This window comes from Neomonachus schauinslandi, chromosome 5 (genome assembly GCF_002201575.2).
Source record: "Neomonachus schauinslandi chromosome 5, ASM220157v2, whole genome shotgun sequence".
Taxonomy (NCBI): domain Eukaryota; kingdom Metazoa; phylum Chordata; class Mammalia; order Carnivora; family Phocidae; genus Neomonachus; species Neomonachus schauinslandi.
The window spans coordinates 30,243,227-30,266,263 of NC_058407.1; the positions used below are offsets into that span (position 1 = coordinate 30,243,227).

General features: G+C 36.4%; 1 protein-coding gene across 3 annotated transcripts in view; it reads left to right on the forward strand.

The window, feature by feature from the left end:
• ATP2B1 (ATPase plasma membrane Ca2+ transporting 1) overlaps positions 1-23,037 on the forward strand; it is a 125,897-nt gene that overhangs the window by 78,124 nt on the left and 24,736 nt on the right. For all 3 annotated transcript variants that reach the window (XM_044915360.1, XM_021687323.1, XM_044915361.1), the window contains exons 4-12: positions 2,785-3,039; positions 3,132-3,257; positions 7,038-7,178; positions 9,831-9,869; positions 10,635-10,796; positions 12,481-12,695; positions 15,059-15,301; positions 16,626-16,867; positions 19,341-19,578. In XM_044915360.1, coding sequence (XP_044771295.1) covers positions 2,785-3,039; positions 3,132-3,257; positions 7,038-7,178; positions 9,831-9,869; positions 10,635-10,796; positions 12,481-12,695; positions 15,059-15,301; positions 16,626-16,867; positions 19,341-19,578 — 1,661 coding nt within the window. The remainder of the gene's footprint in view (positions 1-2,784; positions 3,040-3,131; positions 3,258-7,037; positions 7,179-9,830; positions 9,870-10,634; positions 10,797-12,480; positions 12,696-15,058; positions 15,302-16,625; positions 16,868-19,340; positions 19,579-23,037) is intronic.

Sequence of the window (23,037 nt, forward strand, 5' to 3'; positions counted from 1 at the left end):
TTGGTGAAATAGATTATTATTACTATATTTGTACTTGGACTTTACTGTGAAAGCATTATTATAATACTTATATATAAATAAATATAACTGGTAAATTACAATCCTTTTGTAACTTCGATTTTGCAATTGTTTTTTCATTGCAGCTACTCTAAAAATTTATAATATCATCAGTAGGAAAAGGATTTAATTTCTAGAAGTATTTTACTACCATCTGTTTCAAGATCGTTCTAACTTTATCTGTATAACCTAAAGTAGAGCTATATATGAAATGAAATATGGCACCAACTTGTTTCATGTTCTCTTTTGAAATATTCAGTCATCTAGTTCTAAATATGCATGTGAGATTTAAAGCTGAGAATGATATAATTGTCTCATAATTCCTTCCCCCCAATTTCTGTAGCATTGATCCTTAATTTTTTTTTTTATTATATACCTTATTGGGAAGAAATCTGAGCATATATCTCCAAATGATGTATTTGTGAATTATATATATTTAGAGCTGTCTCATAATGTGTATATTATATTTTTATAGTGCATAGTCTTAAACGTATGTAAAAATATAAATTGAAATAAAAAGATGAGGTTTAAAATTTTGATGTTTAGTAATCATAAAATACCATTATTGATAGCATGATTGAATATACATTATTATATTTTATAATTTTGATTTAACCTTGATTTCCCTTGATTTGGGTCTGAGTTTGGTTTATTTCAGAACTTGGTTTTAATGTTTCTCATTGCTGAAAAGAAACTTAAAACGTTATGTAAATCCAAATGCAGGAAGTGTACTCACTAATGGTATTTATTTTCACTCTCATCCACCAGTTACATAAACGTCTCTGTTGACATATGACTGGTAAATTCCATCTTCTGCTTTCAATCTGTTGTTCTTGTACACTGTTACAACATACTGCATTTTTACATTTTTAACCAAAACCCATTGAAATGCTTCATTTGGAAGATAATATTTTAGCTGCATTTCAAGTTGGTAAAAGTGGTCAACATGGTATTTGAACCTTCATCTGCTCTTGAGTCCAGACTTGCTCAATCTAATTCAGAGGAGAAACTGTCCTACTGCTTCTACTGTTTAGAACATTGTAAACCATAAATTCATTTAACTAGTTACTGTGTACAATGATACGTGGTCATTTCTTCAGTTCAAATGTAATTCAAAGAGAAGTTTTAGTATTTGGATGGGAAAGCCAGCACTTTCGATGGGTTGTCCTGCTATCTACTTTGGAGAACATGCTTTTGTACCCATTGATGGCTGAATCCTGTTGATGGTCCTTGGGATTTTTTTTTTTTTTTAAATCACATCATCCCTTCCATTTCACCACCACCAGTTGATTTTATTACAATCTTCTGTGTTCTCTCTCTTCCTCTGTCCCACATACCTCTCCTGGATTAATCTTTATTCAGCATCTTCATACTTCATATCTTTGGTTCGTGCTCTCTGTTCTGGAATATGCTTTAATCTTCTAGTATCATTCATTTACTCATTCTTTTTTTTTTGAATAATCTTTTTCCTGCTTTACCTGGCCTAAGAGAACCATTGACTTTTCAGACTTTTCAGCTCAACCCTCAGTAAGAACTTTATATAGGAATATGCAGAAGAACATATTCCTTCATGTGAATTTATAAATAACCAAAGTAAACTTGTAAGAAACAATGCTTACCTTTACTACGTGTATATCCCTTTTATTTTGTTAATGTTTCATTTTTCAAAATGCTGGTCATGGGCAACTGAATTGATTTTAGACTGACAGATTATAGCCCAAAGTATAAACAGCACCGTTCCATTGTTCTTTCTTCAATATTGTTGACCTTCAGTTTTGAGCTTTTGAGGTTCTTTCTTCCCTCATTCTTATGTAAACTTTTTTGTGCCATAGAGCCTTTGTACTGATTTTAATCTTTCCCTGGAATGCTCTTCCTGGAATGCTCTAAAGCAATTATTTGGTAGTTCCCTTTTTATCATTTGGCTCCTAGCCTAAACATCGTGGACACCTCAGAGGGGCCTTGATAGCACATCACCATCCTTTATTTTCTCTATGCCATTTACTATATCTGAAATTAATTATTTTATTATCTGAATTTTTTATACACCATCTGCACCTACCAATCTGGTATGGGTTTCATGCGAAGAGAGAGCTTGTGTGTCTTATTTACTGCTATATCCCCAGCTCCTAAAGTAGTGTCTGGCACCTAGAGTAGGTGCCCAAATAGTTGGATTAATGCGTATCACTTGGCTTACCTTTTCATGTTATGGAAACCAAGTTTTGCTTGTACTTCGGTAAAATTGATGAAGTAAATAAGTATGATTCATGAGTAGCACATAGTATTTAAATTTTCATGTATATCTTGTCTGACGTGTAATAATTAATAGCATTAACCATTGGTCCAGTGCAAAGGAATTCTCAACCACTGCTTTACCCACTTTAAAGTGTTCTCTCATTTAATCCTCACAACTCTGGTGGAGTAGGTGGTGGTATGCTAATTTGACAGATTAAGAAATGGAGTCTCACTAATAAGTAACTTGCCTTGAGGCTGAGATTTCATCCTCCCTGGTGTTCTTACTCTTAACTAGAACCCTAGACTGCCTCCCCATCCTGAGGGAACTTGACGTAGTAAGCATTCTTATCATTACGGAATGCTTTGGGTTCAGTGACGTATTTAGAGTAAAATTAACAAGGTATGTAAACGCCATAATTAACTTACTGGATGTCTATTGTCATCAGTTCAGAATCTTTTTTTTTTTTGATAAGCATTTTCTTTCTTTCCATACAGTTTGTGGAGAAGTTTCTGTTGGAGAGGAAGAAGGTGAAGGAGAAACTGGCTGGATTGAAGGCGCTGCAATCCTCTTGTCAGTAGTGTGTGTGGTATTAGTAACAGCTTTCAATGACTGGAGTAAGGAAAAACAGTTCAGAGGTTTGCAGAGTCGAATTGAACAAGAACAGAAGTTCACAGTCATCAGGGGTGGTCAGGTCATTCAGATACCTGTAGCTGACATTACTGTTGGAGATATTGCTCAGGTGAAATATGGTAAGTAAAAAATGAGCAATACCTCTTAACGCTAGAGGTAGAGTTACTGTAATCTTGTTTATAATTTAGCATACCATTGCTTTGTGTTTTAGGTGATCTTCTTCCAGCTGATGGCATACTGATTCAAGGCAATGATCTTAAAATTGATGAAAGCTCATTGACTGGTGAATCTGATCATGTTAAGAAGTCTTTAGATAAGGATCCCTTACTTCTATCAGGTATGAACTTCTTTCTTATCTTTGCACTTTTTTCTCTTCCACAACTATATCCCGTTGTCAGCAAACATAGTTTCCCTAACAGCCTGCAATGTGAAGGATTCTGTATTTTGTGTTAGCTTCTACCCTTATAATCCTTAGGGACCTTTTTTTTTTTTTTTTAAGTTGGCAGAGATATTAGAGGTCTTTGAATCCAGAGCCCTATTTTACAAATGAGGAGCCTAAGTCAAAAAAAAAAACAAAAACAAAAACACAAAAAACCAAGAGTTTTTGAGTCGGTATTAGTGTAATGATAAAACTAAAATACAAGCCTGATGATTTCTGCTTTTCTATTTTTCTGTCTTAACGTTTATTCTTAAGGCCTGTTGATATATAAAATTAAAGAATGATTGCTTTTAAAGCAAATTAATGAATTCCCTATGATGAACTACCAAGGAGAGGTTTTTGGGTTTTTTTGTTTGTTTTTGTCTTTAAGAACTGATAAAATCCTTAAAATTTACTAATCTGACTCCTTCATTTAACTGCTGAGGAATAAATCTGAGACATAAATTATTTATCAAAGATTACATGACTAATCAACAGTAGGCCTGGCAGTGGCACCACATCTACTGGGGAGGATTGAATTTGCACATAGGTGAGACATGTTCTGAGAACAAAGAACAGGATTTGTACAGGTGAGGGTACTGTTTGAAATGGGGAGGTAGCTGTCTACCTGGGAGGCTCTTGTAACAGTAACTGGTAGCTTGACCTGAGGTTAATCGGAAATGAAAGGGAAGAGATGGTGGGAAAATACTGCGCGGCCTTCTAAAATGGCGAATGAGAAGAAGCCAGAATACCACAACTTGATTCCAACAGCACTGCCAGTACTTTACATTTGATTTCCAGGTTTTTACTCTTAATTTTCTAGGATTCTTTATAGAATTTACAAAATTGCCTCTAAGACCGTTGTTTACATATGTTTGTTAGACTTAATTATACCAGAGTTTGGAGCAAGCAGAATGTTGCCTTTTTGTCTTCTATTACCATTTTCAGATGTTAATGGAATGCTAACATTTTATACATTGTAAGGAGATTTATGCTGATTTAACTATAATAACATGGTGGCTGTAATTGTTCAGTTCTTCTCTCTGAACTTTATATTTTAATTGAACATGGTTTTACTGAAACCAAAGTCAAACCTGTGACAAGTTAAGTCAGAGTCACAACTTTTGGGCATATACTTCAGCCTAACTATTAACCTTTTTAAGATTTAATATGTGCCTAAAAAGCTTATTGCAAAACATCCCACCACTAAAAATCAGAGTAATTACATAAGCACCATTATTAAAGGGTAGAGGTCCCAATTACAATACAGACTTATTCAGAAAAATCTTGGGATTTGTATACCTTTAAAATTTTGCACTACCAAGAACATCCTATTTGGTTTTTTCTTTACATGGGTATACTTGTAATTCATTCTAAGTAGACATATCTTAGATATAGAAATATGATGTATTTAAGTACAACGTATACTTACTTTACTTATTCCTTGCCATAGTTTTGAGAAACTGTAATTGTTAACCAGATAAAATCTATAGTCTTTCCAAGGAGGGGAAGGCAATCTAATTATATCTTAACCACCATAGGCTGTCTGGGCCATGGTATTTGGCAAACTGAGGTGGTATTCTCTTGCCTTTTTGCCATATATACTGCAGGGACTTTTATGTGCATCTAGCTTATTTACAAAGTGCTTAGCTCTTCAGGTTGATGTCCTTTAACTGAACTTTGGTCCTTTTCTATTTTAACAGAGATTGCTAGTAAGCTTTATGTAGACTCAGGTCCCTGACACATCAAGTGTACTGCAAGAACTCTGTAAATATTCCATGGTTAAGAAAAGACTGAAATAACTTTGCCGAGTCTCTTATCGTAATGTGGGTGGGAAAGTTTTTCTGCATTTATTTCCCTATTCCAAAAATGTACTAAAAAACATAAAATGCATTTATTTTTAAATGTATTCTCATGATGCCTTTTCTCACTGCTGTTCTTGGCTTTTTAAATTTAGATTTTTAAAAGCAGTTATTCAGTTAGCAGTGGGGATATGACCAGAACAAAAACTGTTTACTTTGCCTGAGCACATTAACCGCCAGCATCTGATTACCTGTGGTAAGGAGGAATAGAACATAAAAAAATGGAAATCTACCAAAAGCCAGAATCGTTAAAAGAAACTGCCTTTTACATGTAGAAGTTGCTCAATATTGTTTCACTATCCTGAATTTCATTTCTTGTTTTCTTTGCCTTTTCACTGACAGAAGGGCTAATAATTAGTGAAATATTCAGAGTATAGATTTTTAAAAGCAAGAAAATCAGGGGCACCTGGGTGGTTCAGTTGGTTAAGCATCCGTCTCTTGATCTCAGCTCAGGTCTTGATCTCAGGGTCATGAGTTCAGGCTCCGTGTTGGGCTCCATTCTGGGGCTGGGACCTACTTAAAACAACAACAACAAAATAAAAATAAAAGCAAGAAAATCAAAGGCCTCAAATATTCACATTGGATAAGTTCCCCAGTAATAAGTTGACAAATGTTAAGTTTTTAACTACTGGAATAAGTACATATGCTTTATGACTTTATTTAGCAAATAACCTTTGTGTATTGATTTGGTAGATAAGATGGTGGTAGGGGCAACAGAACCTGTCCCCCATATGGTTGTAACCTAGGAGATCAAATAAACGTGATAATGGTAAAGAAGACTTTATTGAGAGTTTAGAAAAAAGAGTTGCTTTTGAAAGCCACTTAAAATTCACAAAAATACAACAGTAGAGAAATGGGAAGCCTTTTAATTAGGAAAGGTGCAGAGATGTGGATGTACAAGTTGGAGAAGGGTCAGCAAACTTGTCGGCATTGTATTAAAAGAAGAATATGCCCCTTGCACTGAGCTGGATTGAATCTTTGTCTTGACACTTAATTGTTGTGTAACCTTGGGCAAATGTTTAGAAAATAAGAAAAAATAATGCCTACCAACTTGCAAGATTGTTGTAAGGGACAGTCAGAATACAATCAGCGTTCCCATTTCTGTACCATAGCTCTCTGTCATGGAATTTTATGTTAGAGAAGTGGGTGAAAAGTTTGAAGGGTTGGTTGATCTCAAGGTTAAGACTTTGGACTTAATCCATTCAGCAGTGTAGAATCAGAGGTTTTTGAGCCATGAGACGCTTGTGAGAAAATTCACATTTTAGGAAGATTAAAACTGATGTAGGACAAACTGGAAAGACAGACTAGCTAGGAGGCTGTTGCAGTGATCTAGGCTGGCTGGGATGAAAGCTGGTTTAGGTAGAGATTTGGGTTTGGGTGTGGTAAATGGGGCATTTGGTTATAAAGAACATTCTTTTTTTTAAGCAATGTGTTTCTCAGAAATGTCAATAATGATGATGGTAATAAAATTAATGTGCATTCTTTGAACCCCCCCCCCAAATTCCAGGCAGTGTGCAAAGGCACTTTACATTTGTACCTTTATTTGAGTCTCATTGTTTTTATTAAAGGTAGGTACTGTTATCCTCATTTTATGGGTGAGGAGTTGAGATGTGATAATTTGCCCAATATCGCATGGTAAATGGCGTGCGCTTTGAATTCAGATGAGATGGATTACAGAGTTAAGACCTTCAGCATAAGAATTTAGGTTATTTAATGTCTTACTGAATTTATCTTATTAAGTACTGGGTATTAAAGACAATATGACTAAGTTTGAAATTTGAAGGTAAGAGGAAAAAAGCCATAACAATTTTAAAAAACAGATTTTCTGTTGCTGTAGGTACTCATGTAATGGAAGGCTCTGGAAGAATGGTCGTTACTGCTGTAGGTGTTAATTCTCAAACTGGAATTATCTTTACCTTACTTGGAGCCGGAGGTGAAGAGGAAGAAAAGAAAGACGAAAAGAAAAAGGAAAAGAAAAGTAAGATCAGCAATTTTCTCTGAGAATGGGTATTTGGAAATACAGCACCTGGTTGTAAGAACTGGCACAGAAAAATACACTTCTTTTATGAGGTTCTGATACGAAACGTTCTACAAAAATTTATGTAGTACTCTCAAGTGGTAGAATTTAATGGAGTCCCTTCCATGTCCCCATTTTTCTTGTAGACATCACAGTCCATCAAGGGCCTTTAGTGCATACATCAATCCCTTTTACTTAGCCAGACAAATTCAGCATCTCCTTGAACACCTGCATTAGCTTGCTTTATTCTGTTTAGTTTTAGCATCTTTCTGTTACCTGACCAGCAAAATGAATTAAACTCTCACTTCCGATTTGCTTATCTCTTCTGCTTCTTCAGTGGTAGCTTTCTTTGTCAATCATATCACATTTTGGTCTCATTGAGCTTTTAATCTATTTCACGTTTTCTACTATTCACATTTCCCCGTCTGTGCTTAAGTAGTTGGTTTCTGGACATGAAGACTTTACGTTGACACCCATTCTGTTTATTACATTTAGCTCAAAGTATTAGATACCAAGATTTTAGAAATTTGATCTTGACCCATTGTACCTGCTGTCCCTACAAGTTGAGCTATCCTCAGCAAAAATTGATAACCATAGTTTAGCCACAAGGATCTTACCAGAACTGTCATAGGTAGGTAGGGAGACTGCTCAGAATTACTTAGCTTGGAGGCATGTTACTTTTTTTTTTTAAGATTTATTTATTTATTTGGGCAGGGGAGACAGCGAGCGAGGGAACACAAGCAGGGGGAGTGGCAGAGGCAGAAGCTGGCTTCCCACGGAGCAGGGAGCCCAATGTGGGGCTCGATCCCAGGACCCCGGGAAGTCCCTCAATGACTGAGCCACCCAGGTGCCCCTGGCTTGTTACTTTTTTAAAAAAAGCCTTCCCCACCCTGCTTCTAAGTATCTGCTATATCACCCTTTTCTCCTGCTCAGGTTGGCACCTCCAGAGTTCTTTCTCTTTAGGGTGACAGCAGTTTACTGTGGTTTAACCACTTGGATTTACTTAATTTTACTTAGGAGAGTAAGCCCCTCTTTCTCTCCTAAACATACGTATTTTGAGATCTTCTAAAATAAAACCTTCCTAAAATCTTGGTTTGCTATAACTACAACCATGTTTTTTAATATTTGGATGTTTTATTATTTGGGGTTTTGTCTTCAGTTGCAAAATTTTTAGTTTAAACAAAAATGTATTTGAACAGTTCTGACTGCAAGTTGAAGGTAGCAAGACCCCCATTCTAAGTTCTCCTGTTCCAGTCCTTACAGTAGCCCTCCACGTGCCTCCTTAGGTTTCTTAAGGTGGAGTGGAAGGCAATTTGAAAACCAGTAATAATGATACCACTTACTGAATGCTATGTGCATTATCTCCTTAATCCTTAAAACCCTAGGACATAAAGATGAGTAACCTGAGGCTTACGGAGATTATGTACTTGCTCCAGGTCAAAGATCTAGTAAGTGGCAGATCAGACCTGCTTGTTTAGCTCAAGAGTCTGTATGCTTAACCATACACTGCGCTGCATTCTAATTTATAGGAGTCGAAGGTCAATGGACCCTATTTACTTATTTTTGTAAGGGAAGTTTGCATCATGACTTTATTCTTGTTGACCCCACAGTGTCTTTTCTAACAAGCACTATTTTTTCTAAGGTCTTATACCTCTGTTTTTATTAATCCAGTCAAAAATATTCCCAGGAATGAACATCTAACTCATTGTCTATCATTTTTGATTCTTGGGGTTGTGTTTTTGTTTTGTTTTGTTTTTTTCTTCCTAGAATGGGGCATTTTCCATCTGTGGACTCCAGCCCTTCTCTCATTCCCTTGACTGCTTTGGCCGTTACCCAGAAGCAGTTCAGGGTAATCTTTCTCATTTCCTTCCTAGTCTAGAATGTAGCTGTCTGGTTCCTCTGAACTCAGATCCTATTGAAAGTAGCTAGATAGTCTCTTCCTTTCTCGTCATCTATCTTGAACATCTGTTCCTTCTTGACTCTGTTCCATGTTTCCCAGTTTGAAGATAGCTCTTCGAGATAGAGAAGGTGGAAGAAGGATTGGCTCTGCTTCCTCTTTCTCATTTTCAGTATTACACTGCCTGCTCCAAACAATAGACTCAGTCCCTCCTTGATTACTTTATTGCTTTAGACATTCCCATCTTTGTTTTCTCCAAATTGAAAACTAATTTGGTGAATTATCTTAACTGGTAGTCCTACTGGCCCGTTCTTTACATTCATATTCTAATTTTACTGACTTGCCTCTCCTGTCTTCCCAACATCCTGTGTGCCTGTTGTCTTCGTGACATTTCTCCATTCTTAGAATTACATGTGTATTTAGTTTGAGAACCTCTTGTACCATATTTGGGTTCATTACAGCATATGCAGGAGTAAAGTCTTATGGAGAAATCAAACAAATACTGATGCCCCAAATTATTTTGGAGTATTTCCCCTGGTGAAGACCTGGGGAATGATTGACCCAGCAGGTCATTACAAGCCAAATGCTTTCTAATCTATACAAGCACACACCATTGTGTAACAATTCTGTTAAGAAATGTGAACTACCTCTGCATAATTTAGCATGGCTGTCTTTATTTCTTTTGGAAAGCTTTAATTCCCATTTTGTTCCTACAGATAAGAAACAAGATGGAGCTATTGAGAATCGCAACAAAGGTAAGTTCACAAGGATAAAAAGTACAGTTAGCTTGTTTTCATTATATCCAAAAATATGTCTACTGTGTACTGTATTCATCCTAAAGTAGGATACATGTAGCAAGGGAAATCAACAGTTTATGTTAACTTGGGTTAACCTCTCTTCCTGCCAGTGCCTTAGTCATGCTGCCTTTACAATGGCAATAAGATTTTTAACTATGATTTGTGGTAGTAAGCTAAGAAAAATCCAGATTGTAGGTAACTTTCAACTTCAGCACTTGAACTGTTTTAACATTGGTTACTATATCATTGCCAGGAAAAATGTGTAAGAAACAAAGTATAAAACTTAAGTGGTTTTTTGCATTTATTTAGGTCTGTAAACATATGTACATTTTTCTGTATGGTATACACATAATGTTCTATTATTATGGTCATAAGTGGGAGGGATTTATAGTGCTTGGAAATGAATCTTATCAAACACAACATGGGGGAAGAGAAGTGATTTGGTATTAGTTCTTAGTTTAAGGATCCCATGTTCCTTCCTCTGCCTCATCCCTCTTACCTGGCACAACATTCTTAAATGTCTGGTTTGAAGATTCACAGCCTCGTGTCACCATTGTCTTATTTTCTCTGGCTAGACATAGACCCATGCACACACAAAGCTGAATGTTTAAAGCTTTTCTAGTTTCTATAAGAAACTGATTTGTTTCAAAAATTGTTTCAAAATATTGATAGTTTTGTGTGCCTTTAAAAATGTAGTGAGGTTTTATTTGCTCTTACACGTAGCAAAAGCCCAGGATGGTGCAGCCATGGAAATGCAGCCTTTGAAGAGTGAAGAAGGTGGAGATGGTGATGAAAAAGACAAAAAGAAAGCAAATTTGCCAAAAAAGGAAAAATCTGTCTTACAAGGGAAACTTACAAAGCTGGCTGTTCAGATTGGCAAAGCAGGTATGATATACAGAAGGAAATAAGGTTTTGCTTTTAAAATATGCTAACCCTCTGCTTGAAAATGGTCTTTTGACCCACTTAAGGCTGCAAATTGTTGCTTTGTGAGTGGAAGGGGGTTTAAAAATATTTTCCGTTTTATCCACAGTATACCAGGCCTTTGAGTTATTGCAGATCATCATGATACCATTGCAGCTTAGGGACTCTAATCCCCAGTATACGTGGTAGGAACTAACTAATAAGTGGTCAGGTTAGGATTAGTGCCAAAGACTGCCCAGTTCACAAGCCCATACGCTCATCTCTGAATTTCTCAGGATTTCTGGGACCAGTAGAGAGTGCTAGCAGTGTGGGTACTCAGAGCAGATTACCCACTGTATTTTATTTTATTTTTTCAAAAGAAAGATTGATTGATTGAGAGATGCAGAGAGAATGTATGTGAGTGAGGGGAGGGGCAGAGGGAGAGGAGGAGGAAGGGAATCCTCAAGCAGACTCCCTGCTGAACGCAGAGCCTGATGCAGGGCTCAGTCTCAGGACCCTGAGATCATGACTTGAGCCAAAGTCAAGTGCCAGACACTTAATCAACTATAAGCCACCCAGGTGCCCCCCAACTATATTTTAATAAAAAGAAATTTCACCACACATTTTGCTCATCTTTTTACTGACTATGAAGAAAATTAGGTATATGTTTTTCTAAAAATTACCATTTACTTAAATTGAAATGCTTAGTTAGAGCACCATCCTGGTGAGGCCAAAGTTACTAAATTGCTATCCTCACTAGAAAACACCTGTTAATAAAACTAGAGTGGAGAAAAGAAGCAGAAGCAGAGCTCTTAGCTAAAAACAGCATGCCCTCCAGTAGTATCATCCATGTGAAAGAACACGTGGATAAATCAGCATATACTATTAAAATCGCTTAAATTATGTAATTCTACTTCTTAGGAGTATGTTGGAAAAAGTGAGGTTTTGCTTCTGTTCTGAATAAGTTTATCCAATAGCAAATACTCGCTTTTTGTAATATATAGCCAAAGGGTAATACTGCCTCAGTGTTGGGGAAAAGGGTGGATTTAAGATGGTTAGATTATTAGGTGCAGATACGTGGATTTGTCTTATTTTTCAGTACTCATTTGTAATAGGCTAACAAGTAAACAAAACAGGTAAATGGTTTGTAAAACATGAAGCACTAAGGATAGATGAAAAAACAATTGAGAAAATTCATTTTTTTAGTAAAAGACATAGGGTTGAATATTAATTCCAAGTCTCCCCGTTGATCAGATTTTTACCGTCTTCTCTTTCAACAGTAAGCAGTTGCCAATGTATAAAGTACCCACTTACTGTAAGCTTTTGGTATTTTCCTTGTCGTTGCCTATTATTTTGTCTTAGCTTTAGTAGAAGGCGGAAGATAAAATTAGGCCTAGGAAAGAATCATAAACACTTTCCTACCAGTTCTCCTGGGGACAGGGCTATACTTGGAAGCAGAAATTAAATCTGACAATGCCAAACGATGAGTTAGGTGCAATTAAAAAAAAAGAGAGAGAGAACAGTTTCTCAGAGAAATTTAAGTATTCTCAAACCAGTGGTAATTTCTTGTGGTGGCTAATATGTAACTGACAATGGGGAGTGTCTGGACTCCTGAAATAATGACATTTTTTCCTTTTCCTTTTTCTTTTTTCTTTTAATATACTGAAAGGTTTGTTGATGTCTGCCATCACAGTTATCATTCTAGTATTATATTTTGTCATTGATACCTTCTGGGTTCAGAAGAGACCATGGCTTGCGGAGTGCACACCGATTTACATACAATATTTTGTGAAGTTCTTCATTATTGGAGTTACAGTTCTAGTGGTTGCGGTACCAGAGGGTCTTCCCCTTGCCGTCACTATCTCCCTGGCTTACTCAGTCAAGGTAAGCAGAAAAGGGTTAAGTCGATTTACTAAGTTTAAAGCTTTCATTGGTAGAGAAAATTCACTCCTGTGGTGACTCTTTTCTTTCTGGTTCTGAAAGGAGTTTTCCAGAAATTTATAGTTAGTTCCCTTTAGAAATGCTGTCACAGCGCCACCCCCCACCCCCCCCACACACCCCCCAACACCCCCAAGTTGAAGGTCTCTATACATCAAGGTATACATATACATTTCCTTACAGGGCAGCCTTGACACAAAACCGAGCACAACCCCGCGAAGCAAAGTTCTAGCTTAATTTTCACTGTTACATGGTAGTTATGTTGCAAGTCACATCACCTCCCTTTTCTCCATCTGTAAAATTAAAGTAAAAATGTGTGTCATTGACCTGTGGGAAAACACCATAGAGGCTTCTCTCAAGTTGAACCTTCTCGGCCCTCCTCGTTTGCACTCTTCTACCCTCATCACAACACAGCCGAGCTTCCACACAGTAGGCAGACTCCTGTTTCTGAAATAGAATTCAGCTATATTGTTTCCTTACATCATACTGAGAAAAAATCCAAGCTCCCCGTGGCCTGCAGGGTCCGGCCAGTGTGGCCCTGCCGACCTCTTGGTGCTCTTCTGGTCCAGCCTCACCAGCCCTCCCGTAGTTTGTCACATAATCCAGGGCCCACTCGCTCTTGCTGTAAATCGCCTGCTCTTACTCTACTCAGTCCCTTCCAGTGTCACCTGCAGTAGTTGACGCCTTTGCTCACTACTGCTTTTGTAATCTGGTTGAAGGTTACTAATTTATTTTAATTAATTTTAGATCTTATATGGAAAAGGTGAATTGGATTTTTAAAAAGGTTTAGCTTGGGCAATTTTGACCTTTCAAAATGGCTTTGCAGGTAAAATTATACTTAATGGGAAGAATGCGGCTCTTATCAATTTTCTGGTGTTAAATTAGCTATTCTTAAGTAGTATTGCTGATGGTGATGAGCAATATAAATCGTCACGGTTTCTGCTGGAGCTCTCTGATCCTTAGTATTCCAACATATTTTACAATAAACCCGTCAAGATAAGAATATTTTTTGCTTACTGTTTGAGTTTATTTTCTTTTCAGGCATTTAACATCTTTCATTTCAAATGGTAAATGTTTCAGTGTGATGAAATACAGTGCAGTCACCTATTTGTTTTTTTTTTTTGAAGTTTTGAAATAATTAGAAATAAGTTTTAGACACATCATTTTATCAGTACTGTCAGTTCATCTTGAGTAGTCATCAATAACATTAATTTTTCAATTGATCAAAAAGATACAGGCAGAATTAATTTACATTACTAGAAAATGAGTAAGAGCATTTTAACTACTGTTCTATAAGCTTTTATTAAATATTTAGACCGAATGTTACCAGTTAAGTTCTTTTCCATGGAGGTGTGTAGTCTTTCTGGATCCTTTATTAGTACTTTGTGAAATTGAGTACCTGTTTTTTCACTGTAGAACTTCATTCTTTTATGTTCAATATTCATGCAAATCACACATAATTTGGGAGGTACACCTCTTCTGCATATTTATTTCTTCAAAGAACCAATTTTTGCAGTATCTTGCATATCAGTAGTCACAGAATACACGTTGTAAAATAGCTCTTGTCATTTTTAACTCATTCTACATTTTTGAAAATGAATTATTAAGCATTTTAACTTAAATGCCTTTTGGGGCTACTGTGAAAACTCTTAGTATTTTTTGAAACTGTTTTGTTCTTGTACATAAGAGGAAGAGAGTAAATAAGAGGAAGAGTTTATCCTAAGGATGAGAATGCCAGGTGTACCAGCATATATGGAAGAGATAAAAATGACCCATTCTGGTTTTGATACATTATCTCAGTCTATCAGAGTCAAAAAGAAAAAATCAGACAAGCCCACAAGCTCTGTATTTTAACTGATAAAGCTACTTTTTCCTTGGTGATTTGTTTTCCACTTTATAAGGAGACATAATCCTTAAATGTCATATACTTTTACAATGCTGTAAGTATTGTACTTGGAATACAGATTGTCATTGCTCTTACATAATGTGAAGACACTTCACAGAGGCTGTTGGAGGCATATAGTCAACATGATTTGCATATGAGTGCAGGTATCTGTATTCATTTACTAGATTATGTTATGCATTGGTAAAAAAAAAAAATAACTACAGAAAGCTAGTATACCCCTTTAGCTTATTCAAATAGGTCAAATATACTAAAATTCTTCCAATATTAAATTAATGCTTTATACTGTATATAGCTGGGAGTTTAGTTCTTAATTTAAAGCACTTTACAATTTTATATAATGAGTAGTTTTGTATGTAGCTTAACTAGGTGTTTTTGTTTTGTTTTTTTGTTTTCATCACCATAGAAAATGATGAAAGATAATAACTTAGTAAGGCATCTGGACGCTTGTGAAACCATGGGAAATGCTACAGCTATTTGTTCAGATAAAACAGGGACATTGACAATGAACAGAATGACGGTTGTTCAAGCTTACATAAATGAAAAACACTATAAAAAGATTCCTGAACCAGAAGCCATTCCACCAAATATTTTGTCCCATCTTGTAACAGGAATTTCTGTGAATTGTGCTTATACATCAAAAATATTGGTAAGGTTTCTTTAATAATTTATATATGAAAATTAATTTTTAAATGTGTAATAATAGACTGTATGTAGCTCTTCAGACCTACCCTTATTGGAGAACTGGATGTGTTAAATTTTTAAAAGTCATATAGTCAGATAATGTATGTAAGTTTCTTTAATATAATTTGCATTACAAGAAAGACCTGTTGATCAACTTATACCTTGTTCACTTGCATTTTCCTCCTCCTGTATTTTGAATTTCCCATGTTTAGAAACTCTCAAGCCTTATAACAAGTTCTTAATTTTAAATTCTTATTAAGCATATTTTGTGAAAGACCAGGCTATCTTACTGTAGAAAGTCAACTCTCAATTTTCTAGAGAAAATTTTGAAGCCAGATTTCAACTTAAATGAATATGTTCTTACATGTGTTTGCTATATGTTCTGTTTAGTTACTCAGTAGATCCTACCAATGAAGTCAAGACTTTTTGAAACTAACTCAGTAAAGTAATTCCAGACTTTCTGCTGCCTTAGAATAAAATATTTTTAACTTTGCAAGTTAAAAGTCTTAACTTGTAACATAAAGTGTGGAATTGCTTAAGTTGATATGTGTTCTAGTGATTGATGGATGAAGGCCATGAGCAGAATTAATATTACAACTTGTCTAGTGAAAATACGCATGAATTGGATTATTATACTGAAAAGTTATGGGATCCTGGTTCTAGATCTAGCTTTGCCTTTTACTAGCTGAAAGTCTGAGCTTTACTTTCTTCCGTTGTTAAGTAAAGATGATCACATCTGGCCTTATTACTATAGTGATAATTATATATAAGGTGGTATTTGTGAAGATACGATGAAGGAAGTAAAGCTTTTATATACATATATTTAAGGCAGCAGTGCTTTAAGTTTAAAAACTTGTATAGAAGATTTAATTTTGAATTATTTAAATGTTCAATGAAAACAGGAAGAGAAAAGGAAAGGAATTAAAATTTATTACATCTCACTATGTGTCAGGAACCAACTTTAAACTTTACATGCCTTATCTCACTTAATTCTTGGGTCATAAGTGCACCTGTTTTCCAGTTGCTGAAGCCAAGGACCACAGCAGTGGGGTAACTTGCCAAAAATTCACGTAGCTAGTAACTGGCAGGGCTGAGGTTGGAATCCATGTCATTCTCGCCTCAGAGATCCTTCCTACCGTACCTTTTTGTGTCCCTCTTTGAAATGCTGATATTACTAGAAGTTTCCTATGTAGTTTTGTTTTAGAATGTCGCATTCTATTTTACATTATAAGTTAAACTGTCATAGAGAAACAAGATGATACTAGCTTCTAAACCTTTTTCTCTTATAGCCACCAGAGAAAGAGGGTGGATTACCTCGTCATGTTGGTAATAAAACTGAATGTGCCTTGTTGGGACTTCTTTTGGATTTAAAACGAGATTATCAGGATGTTAGAAATGAAATACCAGAAGAAGCACTGTACAAAGTCTACACCTTCAATTCTGTTAGGAAGTCCATGAGTACTGTCCTGAAAAATTCAGATGGAAGTTATCGAATATTCAGCAAGGGTGCATCTGAGATAATTCTGAAAAAGTAAGAGTAAAATGCTTAGATGAATAAATTGCTCACTATAGTTGCTTTATGGAATACCTGCTGTGTTGTTATTGTTGCTATTTCCTTTTTTGTGAACATCAGGCATTTGATAGGACCTCAGAGCTTTTCAGTATATTTTAATGGTATCTAGATATTTGCCCATGGTATTCTGCCATTTTTGTACTTCTGCTTCTTTTATTTCATAGTATTTTGCTGTAGGGAAAATGTGCCCATTACATTCAGTCTGGTAGACTCAATAAAGTAAACCTTGATCTTTGCTTTTAGACATGTTGACTCCGTTGTTATAGAGGATTATGAGAAATAAAGGCCTCCTGGGAAGAAAAACTCATGTCTTGATCTTCAACGCCACATTGTAGATAGTGAGCTCAGAAAATGTGATGAATGAATTTCAGATAAGTTCTTAGAGTAGCAGAGCATTAACCCTAGATCTTAAGAATTCTCCTTTTATATCAGAGTGAGGTTTTAGGTCTGTGCTGCTGCACTGTGATATTTAAATATTTCCTGTCATTTTAAGTGGTCATTTTTCTCTTTTATCTGTCCTTTTACAGACGAGTAGTTTCAGTTTTGACATTATACACTTAGGTATAATTTCCCTAATGTTTGTATGTTATTATAGGTGTTGAAATTATTTTGGTTTCCTTAATTCCAGTAGAGAATTTAAAAACACAATTTAAGAGCAGCCCATTGGAACTTGTAACATTTAAAGAATTTTTACTTTTAATTTGCTTATATGTATCTTATAATCCAGTGTTATCTTGCTTGACAGATTATATTCTAACAGGTTTAAGAGACAGGTCTATAAATAAATTACTGAAATGGCAGCACATGACAGATGGTTACAGAGTTTTAAGATGAGATCATTGTCATATGAAAGATACGGCACTTCAGATAGGTTTTGGTATGAAGTGAGACCATCAAGGTGAAGGAAGCCACGTCAAAGGGAAGGAGCTGGGAATACATGGGCCATATTGGGGAGTTAGCAAGTCGCGTGGTTCAGCTGGGTAGTCATGTGCCTTTGTGACACACAGGCCACACAGAGCCTCTTCCCTTTATTGAACCCTTGGTTATCTGATGTCAGGGTGAAAGGTTAGAAATCTGTCTCATCCATGTCTTGCTGAATAGCAGATAGGTGATACAGGAGAGATTTTTGAATCAAAACCAAATCAAGCTTTTTGACCACCAGCTCGTTGACAGTGAAATAAAATGATGCATATGAAATACCTAGCTTGCAGTCTGATAGGTAATAGTCCCACAGTAATATGTACATTTTGTTGTAGGGGCTCTTACACGTTAGGCTAAGCAGGAAGAATTAAGTGGGCCAGAGGATATAACCGGAGTATTTTTTTTTCATCAGGTAGTAGAATGACCAAATCTGTGATTGAAGATAATTCTTACATCAGGAAGTAAGGTGGGTTGGAGGGAAAGAAAGGATGGGCTGGAGACAGATAATTCATTTAAAAAGCTATTACACTAGCTCTAGCTTAAAGTAGGAGCCAGGAGAAGGCAGCAGCAGGGGGAACAGCAAGGAGAGGCAACACTTAGGAAGCTGTTAAGAGGCCCAGTTTCGGGACTTAGGAGCTGATACTGTAGAGGTGATGCAGAAAAAGGAAGTGTTCAGGTGAGACTTTTAGATTTACATTGGAATTGTTGGGGCTGATGTTGATGTTGAGGAGGCAGCGTTTAGACTTGCACGCAGTAGATCTAAGGTGTTGCTACAGCGTCCAAATGGAGCTCCTCAGCAGTGATGGAGAGCTTTGGAAAATCACCAAAACAGAAGTTGTGCCCAGACGCAGGAGGAGGCGGCCTCACCAAGGGAGAGGAGCAGAGAAAGGAGTCATGAAAAAGAAAGTTTAACTAGGGAAGTACATAGTGTGACTTTTATTTACTACATAACTGAAATTTTGTAGTTAGTGTCACTGAAAAGTAAAACTATTTTGGCATTATCTCTCTCATTTCAGTAGAATGCTTACTTTAACAGTCAGTTTTTTTCTTTCATGGTTAAAACAATGTAGGTGGTGAAACAGCATCTCAGGTAAGGGGTTGATTAAACTTGACTTTTTACTTTAAAAGAAGACTATTTGTGAATTTTGTGTTCAAGTTAATGCCTAATTCTGTACCAGAATGGACAGGTGTGTAGTTTATTCTCCTCTGCCACGAGGGGTTCTTTGTGAAAATTTAAAAGCATTGCATTTCCAAGAGAGAAGGTTTAGAGACCATCTAGAGTAACTGATAAAGTGGAGAACTATCCAGTGAGAACCATAAAAAGTAAAACTGTTGTATAAAGGGGAGGGTAAAAAGCCAATGTGATTTAAGTCTGTGGAAATGCAACATATGTGATCCTCTAAATTCCAGATGTCAGATCCCATGATTTCTAGCCCTTCCAGTTCACTTAAATGGCACTAACCATTATTTTTGTTACCTACTGATGTTTGGATTCAACATTTCCTTTTAGGTGTTTCAAAATCTTGAGTGCTAATGGTGAGGCAAAAGTATTCAGACCAAGGGACCGTGATGATATTGTAAAAACAGTGATTGAACCAATGGCATCAGAAGGCTTGAGAACCATATGTCTTGCATTCAGAGATTTCCCAGCGGGAGAACCTGAACCAGAGTGGGATAATGAAAATGATATTGTCACCGGTCTTACGTGCATTGCTGTTGTGGGGATTGAAGACCCTGTGAGACCTGAGGTGGTGAAACGTTCTGTGCTTTTTCATGTGCAGATTCTCTTAACCCTAGGGGATCCAGGCACTGACTGGAACCAGCTTTCTAGTAACATTCTTAGTGTTTGTGATTTTCTTTCTTTTTTCCTGGGTGAATCCAAGACAGGTGAAAAAATAGTGCTTGCGATGTATATGCTACTTATTGACGGTTTTTAATTAGACCGCTTCTCTTTGGGATCTTATGTACTTGGCAGCACCATAACCTAGCACAGTGCCTTGGGCTGCGTAGGTTTTTCAGTTGATATTTGTATTAAATTCCAGATGCATTAAGTTATTTGTTTTCATGGTCTCTAGACCACCACTGTTGAGTAGAACTTTCTTGTGATGATAGTTTTCTATATGTTGTTCCCACAGTAGCTCCTCACCACATGTGACTACTGAGGTTTTGAAGCGTGGCTAGTACAACTGAAAAACGGAATTTTTAGATTTAATTTGAATTTAAACATCCTGTTACCTTATTTGACAGCATGCAACTATACACTTTGCTTTTTCTCTTTAAGTCCTTTATTTTAAAGTTTGTTTAGCAACTGTGTGCCAAGCATTATACTAGGGTATATTCCCTGGCCTCAAAGAAGTCATTCTTGGGTGGGAATGGACAAACATGTAAATATAACTCAGGATGTTAGTACATTGTTAGATTTATCCGGAGCATGTTATATGGGCACAGAACATGAGCACCCAACTTTGTTTAAAGCAATAGCGTCTTTTTAATTAATTCTTACTGTGTGCCAGATAACTATGCCAACTGCCTTACATGTGTTATTTCATTTAATATTCACCTCTGTGACTTACTACTCTCACTTAACAGATGAAAAAAAAAATCGAGGTGTATAGAGGTTAGCTCTAGACCATAGAACTAATCAAATCTGGTTTTGTCTAAAGCATGTGTACTTAAAAGATGCTATGCTCTGTTAAACACTGAAGGGGTCAGGTAAGACTTCTGGGAGGTTAATTACCTGATCTGAGTCTTAATGGATGCAGTGTTAGCTGGACCTCAAGGGACAGGTGTAAGCACATTCTGAGCAAAGAAGCAACATGAGTAAAAGCACAAAGGCAAAAGCAGCTTTTGTTCAATGACTATCAGCTAATTGATTCAACACCCAATGTGTAGTACCAGGTACTTTTTTTAGGAACTGGAAATACTGCAGTAAGCAAAATAGTCATGAAGTTTATCTTCTACAGAAGTAAGACAAACAGACAAAATGATAAATACTTGGACAGTATGCCAAGTGAAAATATATTCTCTAAGGAATAAGACTTGGTCCCTGCCCTCAGGGGCATTACATTCTGGCTGGCATATGGGGGGAGTTGGGAGGGTGATAACCAGCTATGACAATTACAAGTGTGAAAAGGGCTATAAAGGATATGCTCAGGGTGATGTAATTAGGTAACTTAGACCACATTAGGAGATCTCTGAAGATAAGACATTTGAATTGAGATATGATAGCTGAAAGGGAGCCAAACATATTAATAGCTGCAAGAAGAATATTCCAGGCAAATGGAACAAAAAATTCAGAGAGAGGGCTGAGGATGAGAAAGTATTAGCTATTTATTTCAAAGATAGAAAGGAGGCTAATAAGGCCGTAAGTGTGGACAAGAAGGGGCAGATAAGATTATCTTTGGTCTTACAAGACAATTAAGGTTCTGAATTTTATTCTAAAACTCAGTAGGACGTAATTAAAGAAATTCAGGCTGGGAAGTAACATAATTTGTGTTGTTAAAATACTATTTTGGGTACTGTGTAAGAAATAGAACAAGGAAGCAAAGCAGGAAGGCCAGGAGATTATTGCAGTGATCCCAGGCAAGAGATGATCATGGCTTAGCACTACATATAGTGTGGCAGGGAAGATGAAAAGAAGGGGATGATTTCAAATGGAGGTAGAACCAATAGGAATGAATCTGTTGGATTTGGATATACTATTCTTGACATTGTTGAGGTGTCTGAAACATCCAAATGTATGTCACGTAGGCATTTGGACCTACTAGCCTGAAAGTAAGCTAGGCTGGGATACTCACCTGAGGGGCTCCGGGAGATCTCCTGAGGAAAGTATAGCTCCACAATTAGATGTCTTATAGAGGAGGGACAGTCAGTCTCCTTGCATCTCTAGGTGAGTGGTAAATGACACTACCAATGGAATAAGAGAATCAGAAGCTGCAGCCTATTTAGAAATGTTGAAATATCCAGGTGGGTAATGTTTGCTAACCTTTGATCAAAAGGAAACCAAAGTTTTATACGTTGATTTATGGCTTAACTCTTACCTAAATGTAGTATTAGAATAGGGTGTCTACAACTTTTGTCCTTTGGAAAATAGATTGCTGTTATCATGCTCTTGGCATTGATAAAGAGTTTCATCTTTTTTTAAACATGAAAGTGGCACTTAATTTTTTTAGTATCACAAAATGAGATGGATATTTTGAGACTAACGTGAGACCATGTAATATAAAGCAGGCTTCTCTGTGTGGGTATGGTGGACTGCATTCCTGATACAGAGAATTTTGATTAATTAGCTATCTAGAATAAATCCAGCTTTATTGAATTTGCATAGGTACTTGAACAAGGTTCTCTTCAGTTTCTTATCTGTAAAAGTGGAGGTGGTTTGTGAGCTTTATGTGGAGGTATTTGGTATAGTTAGTGGGCCATTAATAAATGTTAGTTTGCCCTTCTTAAATATTATTTGCCACATGGTTTTAACCCAAGACCAGTTTCTCTCTGTTATTCAATGTCCCTCTATTCCAAATGCTCTCAGGATACCACGTAATCAGTGAGTACTTGGGTGGACAATTTTGGGTTACTTTTTATCTCAAATGAGATATCGGGATATATATTACATTTTATACAGCTAACCAATGTTTTCAAGATCAAATATTGATTTGTTTTTTAATGTATATGCTGTACAAAGACACAATTTTGTCTAGATAGGTCATAAAAGGTGCTTCCAGAGACATTACATTTAAACTGTATTTACAGTAGAAGTCATAAACCTTCAGCCTGCAAGGCCAGATTTAGCCTTCAGTCAAATTTTCTTTGGACCGTGTGGGTGTGGGGATGTGTGTGTAAAGCATTATGTATTGAGAGAGCATACACAAATGTAGGTTTCTGCTTTCTCTTAAAGTGGTAGGTTTTGTCAACAATGGGCATTTATTCCACCACAGTAAAAAAAAAAAAAAAAAAAAGCTAAAGCCAAATAGCTTTCTCGTTAGGCATTAGTGTTGGGTTCAATGTTTTTCTCATTTATGTTACCCGCATGGCCTGATAGGCATTTGCATTTGCAGCCCCTATGCTCCAGAGGAATCAATATGGATTTCCTGGTTAGAGAAGAGCAGGAAGTATTTTCTAGGCAAAGGGAATTGCCAGAAGCAGAGACACAGAAACAATATATAGATTATTCATCCATCAAGTTGTATCATAGAGAAAAATCCTAGATA